This window comes from Synchiropus splendidus, chromosome 1 (assembly GCF_027744825.2).
Source record: "Synchiropus splendidus isolate RoL2022-P1 chromosome 1, RoL_Sspl_1.0, whole genome shotgun sequence".
Lineage (NCBI taxonomy): Eukaryota > Metazoa > Chordata > Actinopteri > Syngnathiformes > Callionymidae > Synchiropus > Synchiropus splendidus.
This window is the reverse complement of record NC_071334.1, coordinates 8949922-8971335: the sequence shown is the minus strand read 5'-3', so window position 1 is coordinate 8971335 and position 21414 is coordinate 8949922. Positions and strand designations below refer to the sequence as shown.

Here is a 21414-nt window from a genome sequence, read left to right as displayed (position 1 = left end):
TGTGTTTTAACTGTGGAATATACTGTGCGTCTCATAGCATAGTGGTCTTGTCCACTTGGTGGTCAGGTCCCTGCTGCAGGGCTGGATGCTGGTTACAGGCTGTGTGATCAGGGGAGGGTAAGGGGTGCAGGTGCTGTTCTCTGGTGAATCTAAAGTCATTAAAACCAGGAGATGTTCAACTACGATCAGCATCTGTCTTGACAAGTCAGAGAGCTGCTTTAAACACGATGGTGGCTGACACATTGTCCTCAGCCATGGTTACACAGGTGGCGTCTTCCTCCACAAACTGAACGGTGCCGTCCTCTGAACCCATTTTGTCAGTGGTGGTTTTAGGATGAGACTGAAAATTGACGTCTCCTTGTCCACTCCAGAAGCCGGATTCTGTTTCCACCTTTTTGTAGGTGCTACTTTCATCAGCAGCTTGTGTTAACATGCATGCGTGGTAAATCAGAAATATCTGGATGAACTATGAAGACCCCCTTATATGCAACGTTAGCATCCAGCTCAGCCTCACTGACCTGCTCCTTTGGTCACCACCAGCTTTGGTTTGCTCCGAGCTCCATCCCCCTTGGTGGTATAGGCGGCCACCGTGATGGAGTAAGTGGTGTCCGGCTTCAGTCCTCCGATCACCATGTCCTGCATGGACCAGGAGGAGAATAAGAACACCACGAATGGTGACACCAAAATATACGATTATGTCAGTCCACTTCAAAATCATCCACAGACTTTAAGACATAGGTCTTTTTTATTCACTCTCTCGAGGCATGCTTTCAAAGTAAAGTTCTCATGCGTAACGTCACATTCACAAAATATATAAAAAATCGATTCACAAATTAATGTTTATGTGTAAAATAGCTTGTTTGTTGCCAAGAGCTTTAGGTGAAATTCAAGCTCCAGACACTTCTAAATACTACGGGAGAGAGCTTAGTCTTAGTTACTAGGACTAAATGATAAGGACAGAATTTAATTCCTCCATATTGATATGACAATAACATGGGTTTAGTCAAATCACACTATTACACTTGATTTACTCTTTACATAGTAAAATACACTAGGCAGATTATGTGCAACAACATGGTGCAAGAACACTTTCTGTCAGTAATATTTTTAGGCTACATTGTTTCTGCACAGCCTGAGCTGGTTAAGTAACCAATATCCATTTAATTTCACCGCAGTTCTACACTCGATCTGATTCATCCAGCCTCTACAACCTCAGGGGAACGAGAGTGAGCAGCTTTTTCATGGAAAGCAGAACGTGCTAGAGTGTGCATCCAGGAATGAGTCCTTGGCTTACGTTTCATTTGGGTTGGAAAATAGAGGTTCAAATATGCCGAGTATGTTTCTGAATCTGTCCATGATGCAGTCAAAGCGCTGGGCTGCTATAGTCAAGACGTTCAGCTGTCAGGACAAAACAAGGTGCCTGGTTGTAACTGCCCTTTAACGGGAAAGTGTTTCCCACGGACTGAGGTCTACATGCAGTGCAAGCGAGGGAACTAGACAGATTTTGTTTTATTAACATCTTGAATATTAATAAATAATGGATAGATAATTTAGAGATAAAATAACAACATTTCATTGAGCCTGACAGTGACACTGCCTTCACTGGGAATAGGTTTAAATCAGTGTCGAAAATGCATCTAAGAGTTGTATTAATAATCTGATTTGATGTTTTAAATTGCGTTTAAACTGGGAAAATCTGAATTATGAATCGCACCGTTGACCCCATTGGTTCATGAACTTAAAGGCATATATACATTTGTTCAGAAACAGACATGTGAAAGACATTAAAATTAAAAAACAGAATCACAAATACACACAAAATAAATAAAAAAATCACAACACACTGCAGAACAGAAAATGAAAAAAGGCATTCCAGACGTGTTGAATAGTAGATAGTACGTATGTATTTAAATGCGCTATCCACTGTTCACACAGAACATTCAGATGAGAGGTCATACTTACATACTCCGCTGTATCGTCCAATGCCCACTAACCCCCCACCAAAGAGGAGAGTGTAGGAGTGAAAGCAATGTTTTTTTAAAAAAAAAAAAGAAGAAGAGAAGAGAACAGGCTTGTGAGAGATGTCGACATTGGAGTTGGATTCTGAAGTAGGTCACAGGATTGGAGGGAGAAAAAAGAATTTCCAGGATGCAGACTCCAAGTGCGACCCAGTAGAACTCTACCCCACAATTGTTGAGGAAACACTGGCATATCATGATTTGAAATATTTTCAGCGCCTCCTTTTCTTCCGCCGGTGAAGGATTAAATATGTAAACACAACGCTGGTGGCTAGCAGGGACCCGCCATTTCTGAGCAGAAATAGATTTTACTCATTCTTGCCTAAAATATGTCGAATTGCACGCAGCTTTTCTATTCTTTGTTGTTTACCCTTTTGCTCCAAGGCTGTGATTTCCATTTGGATGATTGCTACCGTGCACACAGTCTCTGGCAGGATTCCTCCAGCATTGTGTCGACAGAAGTTGTTTAAAAAGAAAAAGCAGCACAGAAAGAGAAAAGTAGGCCATTATGCATTATACAATTCGAGCTGTCAACGATGGGTGATTTTTGGTAAAAATGTTTTCATGGCAATTTAACTCCCCCCCTCCCAACGTGGAATACTATAATCACCGCTCTCTTTGGAGTCCTCGCATTTGATATGAGTACACAATCCGACATTTCACGGCAGCTGTTGCCAGAAGAAGGACATTTCTAATAAAAGTCAGAGAGGCAGAGGAGCAGGGAAGAGCTTTGATTATAGTTGTGGGCTGAAGGGAGAAGAATATTGCTGCAATATGAAATGAAATACAAGAGGAAAGAGCAACCACATCACTTCCCCTGCTCTGGCGATATTTGCGAAGGTGAAACACGCAATTTGCTGTCTGTGTCGAGCAGAAAAAGGAAAAATAACTTTGGGAAAGTTTCTTCGGGGGAGAACAACAAACCGTATTTGTCGAGAAATCAAAACACCAGGACGAGAGTGGAACTGACCAGACTATATCTTAACTGATACAGCAGATACATCTCTCTTCAAACACAAGACGTGTTTGCAAGCAACGTAGTCTTACCTGCGCATCGGCCAGCATGACATCCTTGATCAGAGGCAAACCCCGAGACTCTCCGTTCTCCACACGAACATAGTGGACCTGGTAGCCTCGGATTTGACCGTTCTGCTTCCCAGGCACCAAGGAGCGCCACATGACTTTCAATGCCGTGGAGTTAAGGACCTCCACCTCCACCCGCCTTGGTGGGCCACCGGGAACTGAAAATAAATACCAACAATGGAGTCACTTTTTATGTTGAAGGCAACTCATTAAGAACTGAGACTCTTGGGTAAAGCGCTGATCTAAGTATCTTGGTTTCATGCGGGGGAGTGTTCTGGAGCATTGGATTTTCTATACTGGTGAAAATAACCAGGGTAACAATGGCTTAGTGCGGCGCTTTTCAACCGGTGTGCCGCCAGAGACTGTCAGGTGTCTCGTAGGAAATGATACGCATTTGATACGATGACATTAAATCAGGAACAATTCCAACGTGCTGACGATCTACCAACGTGAGCCACATTCTTTCCTATACACTATAGATCTATGCTGATGTGTTGACTCGTCCCTCACTTGCAGCAGAGCTGCGCAAGGTGCCACGCACACTCAGAGTCAAGGAGCCGGTCAAATGCCCAACTTTTTTTAAACCTGATGTGCCTCTAACTTGACCACACACCTTCACAACAGAGTGATGGATTGTTACGTATAGGAACTGCAACGCCTTGTAGGAACCGCAACGCCAAAAACAGTCAGCACCGCAGAGCTAACAGAGCTAACGTCTCACTTCAAAACTTCATTGACACTCGTAGACTAGCAGAGTTTGTTCCGCGGTTTAAAAGTTGGTCAAAAACTAAATGCAGAACTAACCAATATGCTCCAAAATGTGATGAGAGAAATAATAACTGTAGTTATGAGGCAAAGAATGAAAATGGATTGTTTGGAAATTCCAAAAAGTACACTGAAGTTATTAGGCCTAAATTATTGGATTGTTTTTTTTTTCTTCTTTGGAACCAACACTGACAAGAAACTTGAAAGTTAGTCTCAAAAAATACACTGGTGAATCGAAACAGTGATTTAAAATAAATGAATAAATCATGTTATATTTTTAACAAATACATTTTCTGCAATTTCTTTTCACAAATTGCATGCCGTGTCAGTGTCAGTGATAAAGATTTTCACAAATAAAAAGGGATTTTTTTTTACAAGACTTTGCACTCTGCACAATCGTGTGTCAGCTGAGGATTTTTTCGATTCTATCTCAGTACTAGCACCGACCAGTGAGATCGCGTTTATCTGTTAACTAGTCATTCTTCCTTATGTGCCTGAGTTGGGCTTGTGGTTAAAGTGTTGTACATTCTGTTTTATGACATGCTGATTTTTTCTGGAATGTTTTGAGCATTCAGTGCCTTTCATCTAAATGAAACTGTTATGTTGAGTTGCTGCGCTAAACAAATCTTTCATTAAGTCACACTTAGAAGAGATTAAAAAAAGCCTGATTCAGCCATTTTAATCCACTGATATCCCTAATTTTAACATGATACAGAGCGTACTTGACCACAAATTCATCAATTCACTTCAGCTAGTGACTAACTCTTAGCAACCATGTCCTTTTCTCGACCTAGACACTAGAGCCGACCCACCTCATCAAGGGTGTCCTACATAAAAAGTGCCATGAAATACGATATTTGAAAGTAGCTAATACAACCACAAGGTCGCAGCTGTAGAAAAGCCAGCCACTGAGGGAATTATATAATAAAACCTCCTACAACTTTTCCACCTTTCGAAATGTGTCTGCCTTCAGTGCAAAACCGTGTCTGTCAGTTATAATGACAGTTCTTCGCGATGCTTCCAGGCATCTTTGCGCGGCTCTGGACCAGCTCATTTCGAAATGGATGGGCCATTAACAAAAGCCTACCCGAGACGCTGCTTCAATTTTGTCCTCAACCAACCCCTCTAAGAGCCTTTGTTAAATCACAGCCCAATCTTCCCCGGCATCACACACCAATCTTGTTTATTGCGACATTTCTACCTTTGGCTTTTATTCTTCTGCCCCGCACTTCTGTGTCACACGTCGTTTTCATCGTGACAGCTGGCTATTTGTTTGAGCATTTGTCAGCGACTCACCCTTCACTTCCTGGTGGTGATGCTGTTTTATTCAGATACAAAAAGAATTTAAGCCTCTTGATATCATCGCTCGTACATCAGAGTCAGGGAAGTGGGTATAAATGCGGCGGTAATGGATGTGAAATGGGTCGTGGCGAACAGAAGCAGAAGTCGGCAGTCAGGTCATATTTTAGACTTGAGACAATGCTACATTTTTATTGCCCCGCTAACACGTGTCGTATAGCTGAGCACTGGGTTTGTTTTGTCACAGGAGATGATATTACCGGATTTAAAGATTTGCCACGTAAACATGGATACAATTCCGGGACGACTCATAAAGAATCACGCAGCAGCCTTCATTTCCTTCCACAAGTAAACATGTATAGTTGTTGGCACAACAAAGCAAGTGGAGTAAACAGGGCAAAAAACATTCAGAAGCTCTTTTTCAATCGAGGAAATTCAAAGTTTCATGATGACGTATTTTAAAGATCCAATATTTTAAATGCCGTTCACTAAAATAGCACTGTTTACACAGCTATGCAGACCACAGCCCTTCGTTGTGATCGGTCGAAGTCGGAAATTTCAATGTTAAAGTGGGGCAATAACATCAGGTGAGTGATTGAATACCAAAACTGTCATGGTGCTACGTGTGAGGGCAAGGCTATTGAAATGGCAGAGGAAACTTAACTTATTTTGGGTCTGTTTTTTTGTTTTTTTTTTCCTCTCTGGAATCCTGTTTTACAGCCAGGCACTGAAAGAAATCATCATAATGTGTACAATGACCCATAGTGCCCAACTCAATACCCAACCTCAACATTATGTCATACATTAGATCATATTCTCGGCTGAGAATGAGTAATAATGCCTTCCAGTCTGCAGTCCTACACGCCAATACGATAAACAAGCCGACACACATATTCCATTGTTCCTTCTGTTATAAGGCTGTTAAATGCACAAGAAGAAAATGGACAGTGAGATCATCATTCTGCTCCCTGCCCCGCTGGATGTGTAAACTGTGATGTGATCATCGACCATGTTTGACTGAATGCTCAAGTCTATGAACCGTATCCCTATTTTTTTGTTGTTTTTCAGTAGGAAAAGTTTTTGGCAAAAATGAAATGCCCCTTTGTGACCATTTAATATTCAAAAGTAGCAACTCAAGAAGCAGTCATTTCCAATAATAGGGTGCCTTTAAGTTTTGTTTCAAGTTTGGCTTTTTGCCTTTTATAAAAGTTATAAAACAGCTTGAATGTATCACAAAAGTGCCTACTTTTTTTCCCCGCTGGGTCGAACAGATCCTTCGGAGGGTGTCAGTCTAATGGCAAGCAACTGCATGCTATCAGCTTCTACTCTGTTTCGTGTCTACTTCTTGACAAATTTACCCGTTTCGTGACTCTGGACCTAAGTTCAGATTTTTAAACTTGAGCGAAAAGAGTCGCGAGACACACGTTGGAGCTGCAACCCTGTCGCCCCAAACGTTCCGCATCCTCCACTCTCACATTGTAGCACGAGTACAATTAGTTGCACACAACATGATGTCTGGTGAGAGCGCATATTTACAGTAGCAGGAAACTTACAGTGAAGTTGATGTCTGCCTAAAACTGTGAAACATGACACATTTCATTTCAAGTTGACATTCAACACTCAAAAAGAAGTGATTGTACAGATGTTTTTTCTTTTTTTTAAGCTTAATCCTATACTTATTGAGGGTTTTCTCTGGTTAACACCATTGCTTCCTCCAGATACACAGCAGTTGTGTCTCACATCAATCTGAAATGCTTGATGAGGGACACACTAGTTCCACTTTATTTTAAGGCGACTGATTCATTTATGGACATCAGTTTGAGGACCGTCGGGGGTCACTATCGATGGAAAACGGCGGGTCGGAAAAACAGCGTAATATAGCAAATAGAATGCAAATAGGATTACCAGAATATAAACGCCCAAATATACAAGCAGGAAACCATTTAGCAGTTGTCTCACACATATGTTTGTTGTGGTCGTCTTCAAAAGTGCCCAAAGGCAAAAGACAGAAAAGGGAAAAGGAAATATCACACACCGTCTTCATCGGTCCGGCAGATGATGGGCTCACTCTCAGGGCCCGGCCCAACCACAGTCAAGGCGGACACTGTGATCTGATACTGGGTCCACTTGTCGAGGCGCTGCAGCAGCACCTGCAGCACCTGCTCATCGGTGGCCGGCACAGTCGGCTCCTCCATGAGCTGTGCATCATCACTTCCACCCTCTGACACACCCGCCACCTGGTAGTGCACCCTGTACCCCACCAGGACTCCGTTCTGAGCCGTCTCGGGCGGGGGCCGCCAACTTACCAGGAGGGAGGTGGAGCTGGCGCTGCTGCACTTAATCTCTTGAGGGGGGGCGGAGGGTTCTGGTAAAGGTGGAGAGGACAGAGAGGAGGAAGAGGTGGGGAACCAGGAAGTTGGGGGGAAGGCGGGCAAAGGAAAAGGTGAAAATGAAAAATAAAAAGATGGGAGAGACAAAGCAAAATGATAAAAGGAAACTTTGACATCAAACCTAATAAAAAAAAAAAGCAGACAGGACACAAAATAAAGAATAAATAAAATCAACAAATGTTAACTGAAATGGTAAAAAAGTGTAATAATGAATTAAAAGTGAACAAGTTTGTGCTCGGTAAATCATTCAACGTGTTGAACCTTAGTAGGAGAAATCTTAACTATCTACATTTTATCACCTACGGTTGCAAAGTACCCAGAAATGTTATGTGTCACGTTTTTGATCGTAACAACAACAGCTGCCCTCGCGACTGTACTCTGATTTTGCTCTCTCACTCCCGCGCAATGAGTGCCATCTCTCACACTCTTTTCATCATGCATACCGCAAAACGGTTCTGGTTGGTTATTTGGGCCCAGTACCAACAATGTGAGGCGCACCGACCCAGACTGCTCGGTGGTAAGACGGCACAAGTACAACCATGCGTAAGAAGCCGATGACTCTCCGCAGCGCTGGATGACAGAGGCAACACAGCCTGCTCTATTTTTCTATCCAGAAGAGCACGAGTAAAAGCTTCCAAGCACGATGGCTGCTATTTGTGTCTTCCAAAACATATTAAAACCCAGACATCTGTGAACTTTCTAATTCAAACTGGGTGCTTCTCACTTCTAATCTGAGCCAAGCGCTTACACAGCTTGTGCTTGCCCAGAGAGTGTGCTCTGCAACTTGCGATAATATGTTTCACTTCTCATCCAGGGTTTGGTATTATATGGATAAATACCAACATATTTCTAGTCGGGTTAGGTTTCCTCACTTGGGTTCTGTGTGTTAACACTCTTTTTCCCCCTTTTATGACGTAGCCATGCCGACGTATGACCAGGGAAGATGAAAAAAAAAAGGGTTTTGGTACCAGAATACAAACAATTCTCTATAGTTTTATACTTAGAGTGTAGTTGTGCTCTTTCCTGTTTTATTTATTTTACTTTTAAAATAGGTAATGGTGGGATTTTGAGTTGAACTAACATTAACTACTAAGATATTTTGTTAAAATTTTATTTATTTCAATTTTTTTCTATCATTGATTAAAAAAAATGTTTGTTGACTTTTCATTTATACATAAAATACTGAATATGGATTTCTAACAAGCATAGTATTCAGTATGCTATAACTCTAAATTGCTATTTTAATTTAATTATATTGCAATTACTGTTTCATTTTTTTCTATTTTTTTATGTATAGTTAGATTTATTTTCTAAGCCTCAGAAAGGCACATTAAACATTGCAAACTTTCATAATAGTCAGTGGCTTTCAAACAATGTTACACAAGCCTAATTCATTATTACATCCAAAAGACGGTAAAATAACATTCAGGACAAGCCATCACCAAAACATAAAGCATCAGCATATAGAACAATTGAGGAGACAGACAAACAGAATTGATAAGCCGGAACTGAAATTGAAAAAAAAAGGCCACAAAACAAAAATAATTCTGCAACCAATGAGACTGAAAGTAAAACAACATGGAAAAATACACACAAAAATAATACACACTCATAGCAGTTGTTTATACGATACGTACCTGGCCCCAAAAACACATATGAGATAGACTTTCTTACCACCAGAACCTGACTACAGAGCGCACTGACACATTTCCCTCCTGTGAGCTTTAAAGGTCAATTTTTTTAGATAGATAGAAGATATTTTCTCTTGTTTACACAAATTCCGGTCATGGTTTTTGGAGGGAGAGCAGGCTACGCGCTGTAGCCAGGGCTGTTGAATTCTCAGGTTTTCGGGCCGGAGCGTCCCCACGGCTGCAAGAGGGGAAGTTGTACTTGCTCCCAGCACATTTTGTATCTCTGCCATGTACGCAGAGTTCCAAACGTGTTTACAGTTTGTCCAAGAATCCCATTTCATAGGTCTTTCGTGCAGAAGCTTACTGCCATTTTCAGAACGTTAAGCCACAATAATAGAGGAAGCAAGACGGAGAGCCTGTAAAAGTTTAATGACACTGTCCCGACTGCACTGTCGCTTTGAGTAGAAGAGGCTTAAAAATAATTTAAAAAGTGGTGAATAAATAAAAAAACAGGGGTTTTGACTCTTTGATATGGTGAAAAGGGAACGCTACAGAACATAACAAACAGGACAAGACCTCAGCTTCAGTTTCCAAACCCTCCACTGTGTCCAATGGGCTTATTTACTTACGGTCTTACTGGATTTTCAGCCTTTCAGCCTCTTTCCTCTGCCAGTATTGTATTTGCAAACTCTCCGCGTCAAAAATGATTGCTCAGTTCTCAATCTTTGTGCTGCGGCACAAGGGCTCCGATTCTGACAGGGGGCCGGCTATCACGTCGCACAGGCATCCTCGCGCCAGATAACACTTAAAGACTGCCGCGGCTAATCTTTATTACTATATATATATATATATATATATATATATATACACACACACGAGTGTGTGAAGTGTGGAGTGTGTCCGACGAAGAAGACCGAGCGTAGGATTAGGAATACCAGGACTATATTGCACTTTGAAGCTTTGTTTTACAGAGTTTTATAAATGCTTTTTGACAAATAGTTAGCCATGTTAGCAAGCTTTCGCACAAACATTGGATGCTAAAGGAACTGCACATTCATCAAACAGAAGTGCATCATCCACTGTTTTAGCCAGATGTAATGTTTCCTTTAGAATTCATAATAATAACCACGCAATGTTATGCTAACTTGTAATTACATGTGTGACTGTTTGGGACTTCTACACCTCTTGTATTGATACAAATACTTTAGAAGCTCATCAAGCCGGACCCTCCAGCAAGTGGACAATGAATACTGTGAAATCCACTATGAAGCAGGATTCTGCCACTCATGTTTGCAGGGTTTAACTTTTAATATAAAATACCACACCATCCATTTAAATGCGGCTGGGAAGCAAGGGAAACAACTTCCTCCTCTAAATGAAGTTTCACTCCGGCCACGACTGATCTGTCTCACAGAAAATGCATTTTCTTTTTTTTTCTTTTTTGGCTATTAATCCTCAGCACACCCCAAAACGCCCTTCACTGAATGGGAACCACTGGTGTCACTTAGATCAACTTCATTTCTTGTACTGTATACTACAACATCATCAAGCGCTTCATTTTGACTTGACAAAGTGGTTCCCATGACAAAGGCATCTGGTTGTGCTGTTTGAACTAAGCACCGGCTTCAACAATAAGCATTGATACCACAAGTAGCGCACACAAAAGCGGCGTCAATAATCTGTATTCTGTCATCGCTGGATTTCAGTCGGCCATATTGGGACGGAAATCCAGTCGAACGTGTTAAATATCAATGGTGCCAGGACATTAAAAATAAAATTATTGTTGTGTGCTCCATCATTTTTTTTTTTTTGCTTTTGATGGAACTTTTAGTCGACCTATAAACCCTTGAGCAGTTACCCTGGAATCTACTGTAGATACATTTGTGGGTCATGAAAAAGACGACACCACGGCTGCCTTTATTCCATGGTCCACATGAGATCAAAGCGAGAGGACTTACATAAATTAAGATTTGACTTGTAAATATAACTCTGACTCCTTAATTTACTTATTTCCTTTTTCATTTTTAAATGAATCTTTTAATGAGTACTGTTCATTCCAACAGTATTTTTTGGTCCCTGAAAATAAATAAAAAGTGCACAGTCCTATTTTTTAAAATTCATTTTGAGAATCATTTTCTTATGAAATCGAACATGAAGAACATATTTTAAGAATATGGTGTCGTGTTGCAACTAGCTAGCCTGGAAGCATGTCTTCCCTCTGACAGCTTCTGAACTGTTTTACATCATTTTTTCTCAGCAAGCAATACTCGACACTTGGCCAGTTCAGCTGCCGTATTGGCAGAACTCAGCGGTAAAATAAAAATAACTTCAACATCAAGGCACCATTGATGACTCTTGAGAAATGAATGTGACACTGAATCCCCCACAAAAAAAAGACTTACCTCGAAGGATCCACATATCAAGTTAATTATTGTGACACGTTGAGGGGGAAATGGCTTTCTGACTTTTAGAAGTGGTGGGAGTCTGGAGAACTTCTCCATATTTTTATATTTTACCAGATGAATTTTTGAGGAGGATAAATTGAATGGTATGTGTAATTGTTTTTTTCCTTTCTCGAGGTGTTCATTGACCCTCAGATCAATGTTCCAGTTAAATGAGTAACATGATTCATGGTGTCATGCCTGCTGTGCTTGTGTAGTATGTTGCTGGCTGTGCTGCTGTTGCATTCCTGCAAGAACCCAACAGTGAGGTGATATCCAAACACACATTCTTTGGATAAACTCAAGTGAAAAAAAAAAATATATATATAATACGCAACTAAAAAAACTTTTTCAAACCTTGAACATAAAAAAAAGAAACTCCTAAAGTGAGCAAGGTAATATCAGGCCATTCCAAGGACAGCTTTCATTGTTCCATTGCACAAGGGAACAAGTGGCGCAGAGAGGTACAGTGTCGGAAATAAAGTGATGTGAGACGATGACAGGAGTGGGTGCTATCCGAATCCGGTTCCCGTTTGATTAAAATTCCAAAACAATTTCAACACAGAAGTGAAGAAATCACGACAGACATATCAATGGGTGAGGCTCACACAAAGGACGACGGAGAAATGCGGCTTCGACAACACAAAACAGTTTCATGCCTGGACGGAACAATGCAGTGGAGGGTTTTTAAAACCACCCCCAAGCGTTTGAGGGTGCGTCGCATGCATCTCCTCAGTGACTCTTGACTGCTTGGATATAAAAAAAAAAAGAACGGTGACGTGATGGATCCATTGTTGCTGTTGTAGTGGGCACAGTCACCGGTTAACAAAGAAAAGTGGGTTAAGGTGCGTCAACTCCAGAACCAAGGCTCTCCTCTGCACTTCACTCAAATCCACTATTACTATCCTTGATCTATTTACAACATCAGGGTTCCATCATTGATATGAAATATGTTAAACCTCGGAACAGTTCTGATTATCCCTCATGTCTCTGCAGCCCGACAGCATACCAGATAAGCCGCATGTCTTTTCGTCTGCTCTGAGCGACTAGCGTTATTCCGGTTATTTTTAGAGGGCTGGTTTCAATAATTCACATGTGATCTCACCATGTGCGAAACACAATCATCAGCGTGTTGCTGATAAGTCGCAACACATTTCTGCTCCCAGTTATTCCCAGACGACGACTGATCTACCCCCCAAACATTTGACAGGCTCAGTTCAGAGGAGAGCCTTGGCGGATTGGAGGGGAAAAGACATCTTTGAGTCTCTTTCCAAAAGTGCAAGTGCTGAAGGCAAAGCAAAGGTGAATTATAAATATTTGCAATCGACATATGAATTCTTTCCCAGTGTGAGTCAGTCTGGTCATTTCAGATACCTGGAACTTTTAGTGGAAATCAAATTACAACCACAAGGTTTAGGCTAACATGACTTTAAGGTGTCAATAGTAATTTTGATCATTTTTAAACTGTGTACACGTTTCTGAAAAACAATGCAAATCAGTCCACAGCAATAACCATTTCATAAGTGGAAGTTCGTCATCATTGTTTATACATCCTGTATACAAAGGAATCAAGGCAAGTATTAAACGGATATGACGAAAGGTAAAGAAAATATTCTACGTACTGGCTTGCAGGGTCTTCTGTGATATGTCATTGGTGAAAGCACCAATGCCTTTGTTGGAGATGGCAGCCAGGGAAAAGTGGTACTCGGTATTTGGGCGAAGACCTTCCACAACGTACGATGAAGTGGGGCTGAAAGATTTCTTGATCTGCCATAGGAAAAAGTTCTTTAAAAGCTTGAAATAAAATGTTTGTAAAGTGCATATATGTGCTCTGTGGAAATCACATTATGTAAATTATATGTGAGAGTGGAATTCTCACCCGAGTTCCCAAGCTTCCTTCTGAATATCGCAGTTCATAACTGATTATTCCCTCTTTCTCGAAGGCTGGTTCCCATGTGAGTTGAATGCTGGTATCACCGATGTTGCCAATTTGAAATTTGGAGGGCTGCCCAGGAACTGTGACACACAACAAATGGTGAGTAGTGGGACATTTTTAGGCGTCCAAGTCATGTGCTGAGTGGCACACCAGTTCACATTATACACTACGCTTATCCAGCCATGGATTTGTTTTTCCCTGGTTCTGGTATTTTCCATCGAACCAGCCGGGGCTCTTACAATTTTTAAGCCGAACTTAAGAGGGAGAGCTCTATAAAGTGTTCCTCAGGAAATTAAACAGCACACCGGCAGAATGCCAAGTCACACCAATACTTTAAGTGTTGGTTGCTTCTGGTGGGTGCAGACATGACCGTCCAACTTGACACACACCGATGATGTCATAGTTCACAAGCTGAAGCCAACTGTTGTGGGTTCCAGTTGTAAACTTACAATCCAGGTTCGGAGCCGGATCGTTTTCACGTCTGTTGGTGTGAAATTGCTTCCGGAATCGGCTCCGTGCTGGTCTGAAGGGCCTAACAAATGCTCATTTAAAGGGGCCCAGTTATTGTTTCCCATATATGACGAGTGATCTTCACCATATACCTTAACATATACGAGAAAGTGAAAGAATGACGATTGTCCATTTCCTGGAAATTTATGCGCACGGTGCATTGTCCATTTTAGCATTGCTTGTCACAATTTATTGCAAAATGAGGGCTTTATAAACTTCAACATTAAAACACCATAACATAACTATTTTACACTCTATTTTGATGCGGGGCTACTCTATTTATAAAAGAGATACGTCTACTGAAGTCAATAAAAATTGCACAATAGGCCCCCTTTATTAATAAAACATCAGCAATGTAAAAAAGTGACTCACCTCCTTGCAGCACCTTCACATGGATTGGCTCTGAGAAGGGTCCATCACCTACAGAGGTGAACGCTAGTACTTTAATGGTGTAGGTCTCATGTGGCACCAAACTCTGGATGGTTGTAATGATGCTGTCCTGCACATTATGAATCAGCCAGAGACTGGTGGGCTGGGAGTCGTCCATCGTGTAGTACACCCTGTAGCCTTTTATTTGTCCGTTGGGTTCTTCGGGTTCTTCCCAGCGCACCATCATGGTGTTCTGGGAGATGATTTGTGCTTGAATATTTCGAGGGGGACTGGCAGGCGCCTGTTCACCGGTTCTGGTTTCTACTGGTTCACTGGGTGGACCCTGACCTATGGTGTTGACCGCCGAAACTCTGATGACGTACTCGGTGTTGGGATAGAGGCCTCCGATGCTGTAACGAGTCGTGGTGATGTCATCTACTGTCTCGTACTTGCTTTCCGGGGACTTGGCTCGATACTGGATTATATAGTAGGTGACGGGATCCGGGTTTCCTGAGTCCCACGTGATAGTGACGCTGGTGGCAGTGGTCTCAGTGACAACAGGTGTACCAGGAGGCTTTGGAAGAGCTGCGGAGAGATGAAAGGCACAGACTTCAGGGTGCTTTTTCCACACATTTGTTTTGGATGGAGACATTTATCTCTTACATTTGACGGTGATCTGTGCCACGGCTTCAATGATTCCGAGGCTGCTCATGGCTACGCAAGTGTAGTTGGCTGACTCACGGACGCTGCTCAGTTCGAGAACATTTCTACCCACTGGCATCTCATCCTCTGGAGTCAAATCCTCGGAATTCAGCATCCACTTGACGTACGGCATGGGGGAGCCCACTGCCACACATGTTATGTTCACACTGCCACCAGGCATTATTTCCTGACTGCTTGGCGGGATGGAGAAGCGAGGAGGCACCCGCCGGACTGGTGGAAGGCATGAGGAGGGGGAGAGGTTGACAAAGGAGTCACAAAAAAGAGAGAAAGAGAGGTAACAAGAGAGGACGATGAAAATACGGCCAACTTTCAACCAAAACAGTAAAACACAAAAAGTTCAACAGGTGAACTCAAACACAAAATAATCTCAAAACAAAGAATATTCAAATAAGGAGAAGGAACTAAACTAACATAACGGCTTCGACAACAATATTGATTAACAATAAAGCAACGATTCATAGCAACAAGGTTCCATTGACCAATATTTGACCCATCACAGCACAATTAAAGACACAAAAATCTATTACGAGTTTCTCATCTTTGAATCTGAACTGGTGATTTTTATGATGCAATAACTACAGCACGCCCTACTTATAGATTATAGACGTATCAAGAAAAGGCCTGTGTGACAGTGTTATCCCACGAGGCCGGCATGGCAACCAGCTACTTCCTGTCCCCTCAAGCACTCGTGCAGGACTGGGAGCTGGCATTTGCCAACTACAACCACAGCACAGGAAGTGAAAGGTTAGCATCCTACTCAGAATCTTACTGTTATCGAGCCAGTATTTCTACGTGTCGCCTTCATCTGTTTCACTTAAAGATGAGAAACTTTAATCAGATTTTTGTGGTTTAGGGTAGATCCACTGGACAAAGCCTTTTTAAGATCTGACACGGTTCCATTGATAGATGCAGCTATCAGTTTCACAGACAGCATGCATAAGTAGACTGAGGTAAATTAAGTAAAAATGATAACAAAATCAGAGATAAAAATCGAGATAAAATGCATAGAGGAATAAGAACTGAAGGGTTGCTAGCATGCCCAGACAGAAGACGATTGAAGAGGAGAGAAGAAATACAAGAGTGAGGGGAGAGAATTTGAGGACAGGGAACAGAGGAGCAAAGAGTGACAGCGAAGGAAAAGGAGGGGTTTGTAGGAGGGTAAACTTGGGGTAACCCGCTACAATGCTGTAGAGTTCTATCATTTGTCAGCTAATGTGACAAAATGTGATGGTTGCACATTGTCACATCGCAGTCCCATTTAACACAGAAGAGGTGTGTGTCTTAGAATACATTTAGAGCCGCTCAGGAGTCTACAATCACAGAGTGTCATGAAACGGAACTGGATCCACAATCCAGCAGACGACAACAACGCCATATAGTGGGATAGGAGGGAAAGGCGGATGGAGAAGGACATAACCAGAGAAGACAAAGAGAACCTCAAAACCCATGGAGTTTAAAATTGAGCTGACAGATGTGGAGACATGAGGTACAGTGTATTTTTCTCGCGGGTACATGTTGTTGAATTAGAAGAAACTGTGTGTTTTGTGTTGTATGCTTAGCGGGGGGAAGTGTAGAATGGCACTTCATGATAAGCATCCCAGCAACCACCTGACAGTTGGCGACACACTAAGTAGCGAGGAGAAACTTTCTCAGGCAGCCAGTGCGCCCAATTGGCTTGTGCACAAGTTATGGAGGCATATCTGTTTTGTCTCATGTTCTATCTACTGTCGTATGAAAAAATAAAACTTTCCATGTGTATTCATTAAACTGGCTTCAATGTCAAAATGTTTGTTGGGATGCAAAAAGGTCAAAGATAGAGAAGGGAAGTTGTGAAGGAGTAGAAGTTTTAAAAAAATGATGAACTGGATGAAAGAGCTGACTTAGAGACAGAGTGACCAGACAGAAAAGACAAGAGACACACAGACTCAAGCAGCAAGACAGCAGGTCACAACGCCAACAGTCATGGATAGTCAACACACATACTGTACTTCACAGTATGCAAATGAGGTGTGAATGAGACTTGTCTTGGGACTGAGGCGGAGGGGGTATAGAATTAGAAACCATAAAAATAAAAATAAAAAAAAACAAGACCATGGTTGAAACAGAGTTTTGAGGTCTCACACACTGGGGCTCAAAAGCAAGAATAAACACCGTCAACACCGAGAATATATTTGCAAATGTAATATGGGAACCTCTGATGTTCAAAACTGTTGTTGTGTGTGTGTTGGAGTGTGGCCAGGGAGGACACATGAAGGTGAATTATAAGGGTCAAGGAGGGAGATTTCAAGGGGACTTAGCATTCCAAACCCAGCCTTGTGGAAAATCTAAAGGAATGAACTCGTCCTACATCAGTAGTCGACCAGGTATACAAGTCGAATTTCTGATACTAAAGAAGACAATTACGACTAGAGATCATGGCTTAAAGGGAGAATGAAGCTGGCACTGGATAAATCAAAAAATCAAAAGACAGGGCAGCCCATTCACTACACAGACATGCATGGTTGAGCTATGGCATGAGTGACAGATACAGGTGCGCCCCCATACACTCGGGCCGACACCAGAGAACCCATGACAATCTGGAAGTGTCACCCGAGCCCATCCAAGCATGCCATTCATTACCAAATATAGCAGAGTACCAGACACACACGGACAAATAACTGAGAGATAACAACTCAAATTGAACAAATCCACAAAAAAATAGCTAACTCTGCACAGCATAGACAGAATGCAGCTGTGATCCACGGAGAGATATGTGTCAGTGCTATTAGATGTTTTTCAGATGCGGAGAATTGTCAACCAATTGAAGGTAATTCTTGTTAAGAGGCAAAACAAATGATGAAGTTCCAGGAAAACATCCAATTAGCGTGTGTCTGGATGGAGCTTCTCTCCCTGGGGCTCTGTTCAGCCAATGGACCGGGAGCTACAGTGGCTGAGTGAATGAGGCTTCCCCACTGGAAGCTGCTCACATTTGACTATCTATAGCCAAGACATTCGAGGGCTGGACACCGGCGGCGGCCCTAACAGGCTCTTTAGTAATGATTTCTGACTTTTAAAAAAAAAACACGTTTGTTAACCTCGGGCTACATCCACACCGCACTTTCATTTCCAAACCACACACGCGCCCCAGTGCCATTAATAACACTGTCTTTCAGCAGAGTTCCGATGAATGTGTTTCGCTATTTTCTCAAACTATTGTTGCACCACACCAATGCAAGTGCTTACATTCTTTCAAATAAAAATGGTTGATCAAATATATCCTCTTATTCATATCAGAAATCGGAGGGTCGAGGAGCAGATGGTCGACCTTCCGAACAGATCTGAAGTTCTGAACCCTCCACAGCTCTTTAGCAGGACAAACTCGTCCAACAAGCTTCCTAAGGAGCTGCCTCGGTACTGAATGTGGTAGAAATGAAAAACACTGAGCCACTCTTTCATATTCTCAGTGCATGAAGGGCATTGGGTGATTTGCATGGTCTCATATCCTGCGGTCTTTGAAAAAGACCTGTGGACTCATTCAGGCTCCTCATTCACCGAGACCAGGAGCCCAACCGGCCCGTGTGCTTCCCTTTGTTCCACTAAAACGTATGGTCTTGTTTCAAGCCCCAATGTGGAGAGAGAGATGGAAAAGAACTTACAGTGAACGAGGTGGAAAGCAGTCGAGAGAGAACGCCAGAGTACTGTGCTAATAGTCGTGATAGTGTGGTTTGGTGGACTTTGTGTCAGAAAAAATAAAAATAAAAAAACAGAGGTCAGAAGGTGGACATTATTGGCTATTTCTGTAGGGCAGGTACTGCTGCCCCAAAATGAAGGGGGACGCCAGCATAATGTGCAGCCTTTAGTGTCACCTTGAAGCTGAGATTACACCCTCTTGCTGCCTGAGGACTCAGGTGATCCTTTAGTCACACTAGCAGGGCGGGGCCGACAACATTAACATGTAAGCTGCGGGGGTTGGTCTCCATTAACATATCTTGACTGTGCCAATGCTAAACAGTCACTATGGGAAGCTCATCAAAATGGAAATGATTACCCAGAGAGAGCTGACAGGAATCATGGGAGGGGTACGTGGTAATCACCAGCGCAGTACTGGGGATCATTTCAGTCTGCATCACCGTCCTCAATTGTCGATGGGGGGAAGATGAGCCGTCGCCCCCTCAGGTGAACCATACATATATTTCTTCGCTTGACTAAAACCATTTTGTTTTGAGTCATTAAAAACAGGCGATTCAGTGACGGGAGGCTGTCGGTGTCAGGAATGCTCAGAGACAAACATCTAATAGAGATGACAGGGTTTTTGTTGTTTTTTTTGCTCTGGCCGATGAGAGTGTAAGGTGTAATCTAGCTTTCTTTCCCAACGCAACACACAAACGCATAGCTGGACATGCAAGCTCATCAGCAACAGGCAGATCGCATCAAGAAGAGACATGCACATGCATCAGGAACAGCACAGTCTTACTGCATCAGTGTTTTGTCTTCAGAACATGAGGTTACTTTAGAGAGAGAGATAGATAGACTGCCTTTATAGGTGGGATTGTGCCAAGCTCGGAAGGGTGAAGACGGTAAGAAACATCCAGAAAGTTCATTGCATAAAACTTGGTGTCAGAAAAGTATTAGTGAGCAAGAAGGCGCACTATAGTTCATCTCTGAGAATCTCTTCCAGTTTCATTGTCGATTTGGCACTGTAGGAACCTTCATATTTCCAGGAGCAACTTGCAGGAAACCATTTTGAGACTCCCTACTCAGTCAGCTACAGACTCTTGAGGCAACGTTGCAGTCTGCAAGTGCCCGCAAATACTGCACGAGCTAAGTTAAGTCACATTTGGATCATTGTCCAGAGCCAAATGAACACACCTGAAATATCTCATTGGTAGTGAATAAATCCTAAAATATTGAGGGTCTTGGCTACAGGTAATTATTGGGACTTCAATGTATAAAAAAATATGAAACTATTAAAACTATGATCACGGACGAAAGTCTTCCAGAATCTCTCGAGGCAGTCCCAGAGCTGGTGCTGGCTTTCACACATCATGGAGGAAGGTTCCATACGAAAGACCTTGCTGAGGAATTTTACATTTGAAAACGCCAGGTCCATGCCTATGTTTGGCCGGCGGGTACGGATAATTTTGAAAACCATGAGGTCATGGGCCCGTCTGCCTTGTCGCTACCTCACAAGTCAACAAGACAGTAGTACACAATCAGCAACAACTGTCCAGGTTATTGTTAATATTAACAGGAAATCTTACGCTTCTCAGTCATTGTCATGAGCAGCAGACTATCATTGTGATAGAGACATGCTGCGGACATGTGAGCAGCACACACTCTACAGAGAAGCCAGACACAAATACAAGTGTAATATTTCCAACGGTTTGTTTTCTCAAACCATAATTTCATCAGGTCCTAAAACTCAGAAGGTTCCTACAGCCCGACAAAATCAAACTGGAAAATCAGAATCAGTGTCACAGAATTATTACAATGTAAAGACGACCGACCTACACTTTTGACTTACTTTTCATAACCTCAGCCTGTAACTGTAAGGGATTTATAAGGTTCATTATATAGTTCATTATTACAAACTTTTTCTTAAGTATCTAATATTCTTCATGTAATGTTCACTTCTTAAAATAGAAAAAAAAAAAGGATCAAGGATAGCGCGACGCCAGTCTCCAAGGGAGAAAACACGCTGCATATTACATGCTAACCTCGCAAAGCATGAAAATTAAATATTGATGGTGTTTCTAAATCAAACTAATATTTACTTTGCGCGCGTGCATTTGTGTGTAAATGCAAGGAACGGGGGCATACGCATGGAGAAGGCGCCTGTTGAATAAAATATGATCATTTGATAGAGTGCCATAGCTGGAAGGAAATAAAAACGGCAGTCCTTCTACAAAACTAATTACATCAAGCTGTCACCATCTTCCACTCGGAGTATCTCTGAGCAACAGCTAAGCATCTGCAAACGTGATGTAGTGGCGGTGATATCATTATTGATCCGTGGCACAGTAAATGATAACCTTTAAGGGCAGGCTGGAATCATCAAGGATCCAATCAGATCTCATTTTGGCAGAAATGGATCTCCATAAACAAGATGACAGGAACACTGGCTGTATACACACTTGTTATTCATTTGGCATTTGCATGTGCACTCCAAGTCCCAAGAAGCAGGGCAGCGTTTTTTTTAATAAAAAATAAATCAACACAAATTCAACACAAAGAGACAGACATAGAAACAGAAATAAATGAGGTCAGAAA

General features: G+C 42.1%; 1 protein-coding gene across 16 annotated transcripts in view; it reads right to left on the bottom strand.

Moving 5' to 3' along the window:
• ptprsa (protein tyrosine phosphatase receptor type Sa) overlaps positions 1 to 21414 on the bottom strand; it is a 214840-nt gene that overhangs the window by 54452 nt on the left and 138974 nt on the right. For 9 of the 16 annotated variants that reach the window (XM_053843556.1, XM_053843721.1, XM_053843959.1 and 6 more), the window contains 8 exons: positions 15106 to 15375; positions 14446 to 15027; positions 13507 to 13643; positions 13250 to 13394; positions 7201 to 7530; positions 3066 to 3259; positions 1963 to 1989; positions 519 to 636 (listed from right to left, as the gene is read on the bottom strand). In XM_053843556.1, the coding sequence (XP_053699531.1) occupies positions 519 to 636; positions 1963 to 1989; positions 3066 to 3259; positions 7201 to 7530; positions 13250 to 13394; positions 13507 to 13643; positions 14446 to 15027; positions 15106 to 15375 (1803 nt within the window). The remainder of the gene's footprint in view (positions 1 to 518; positions 637 to 1962; positions 1990 to 3065; positions 3260 to 7200; positions 7531 to 13249; positions 13395 to 13506; positions 13644 to 14445; positions 15028 to 15105; positions 15376 to 21414) is intronic. The other 7 variants (XM_053843882.1, XM_053844538.1, XM_053844446.1 and 4 more) reach the window with 2 other exon arrangements.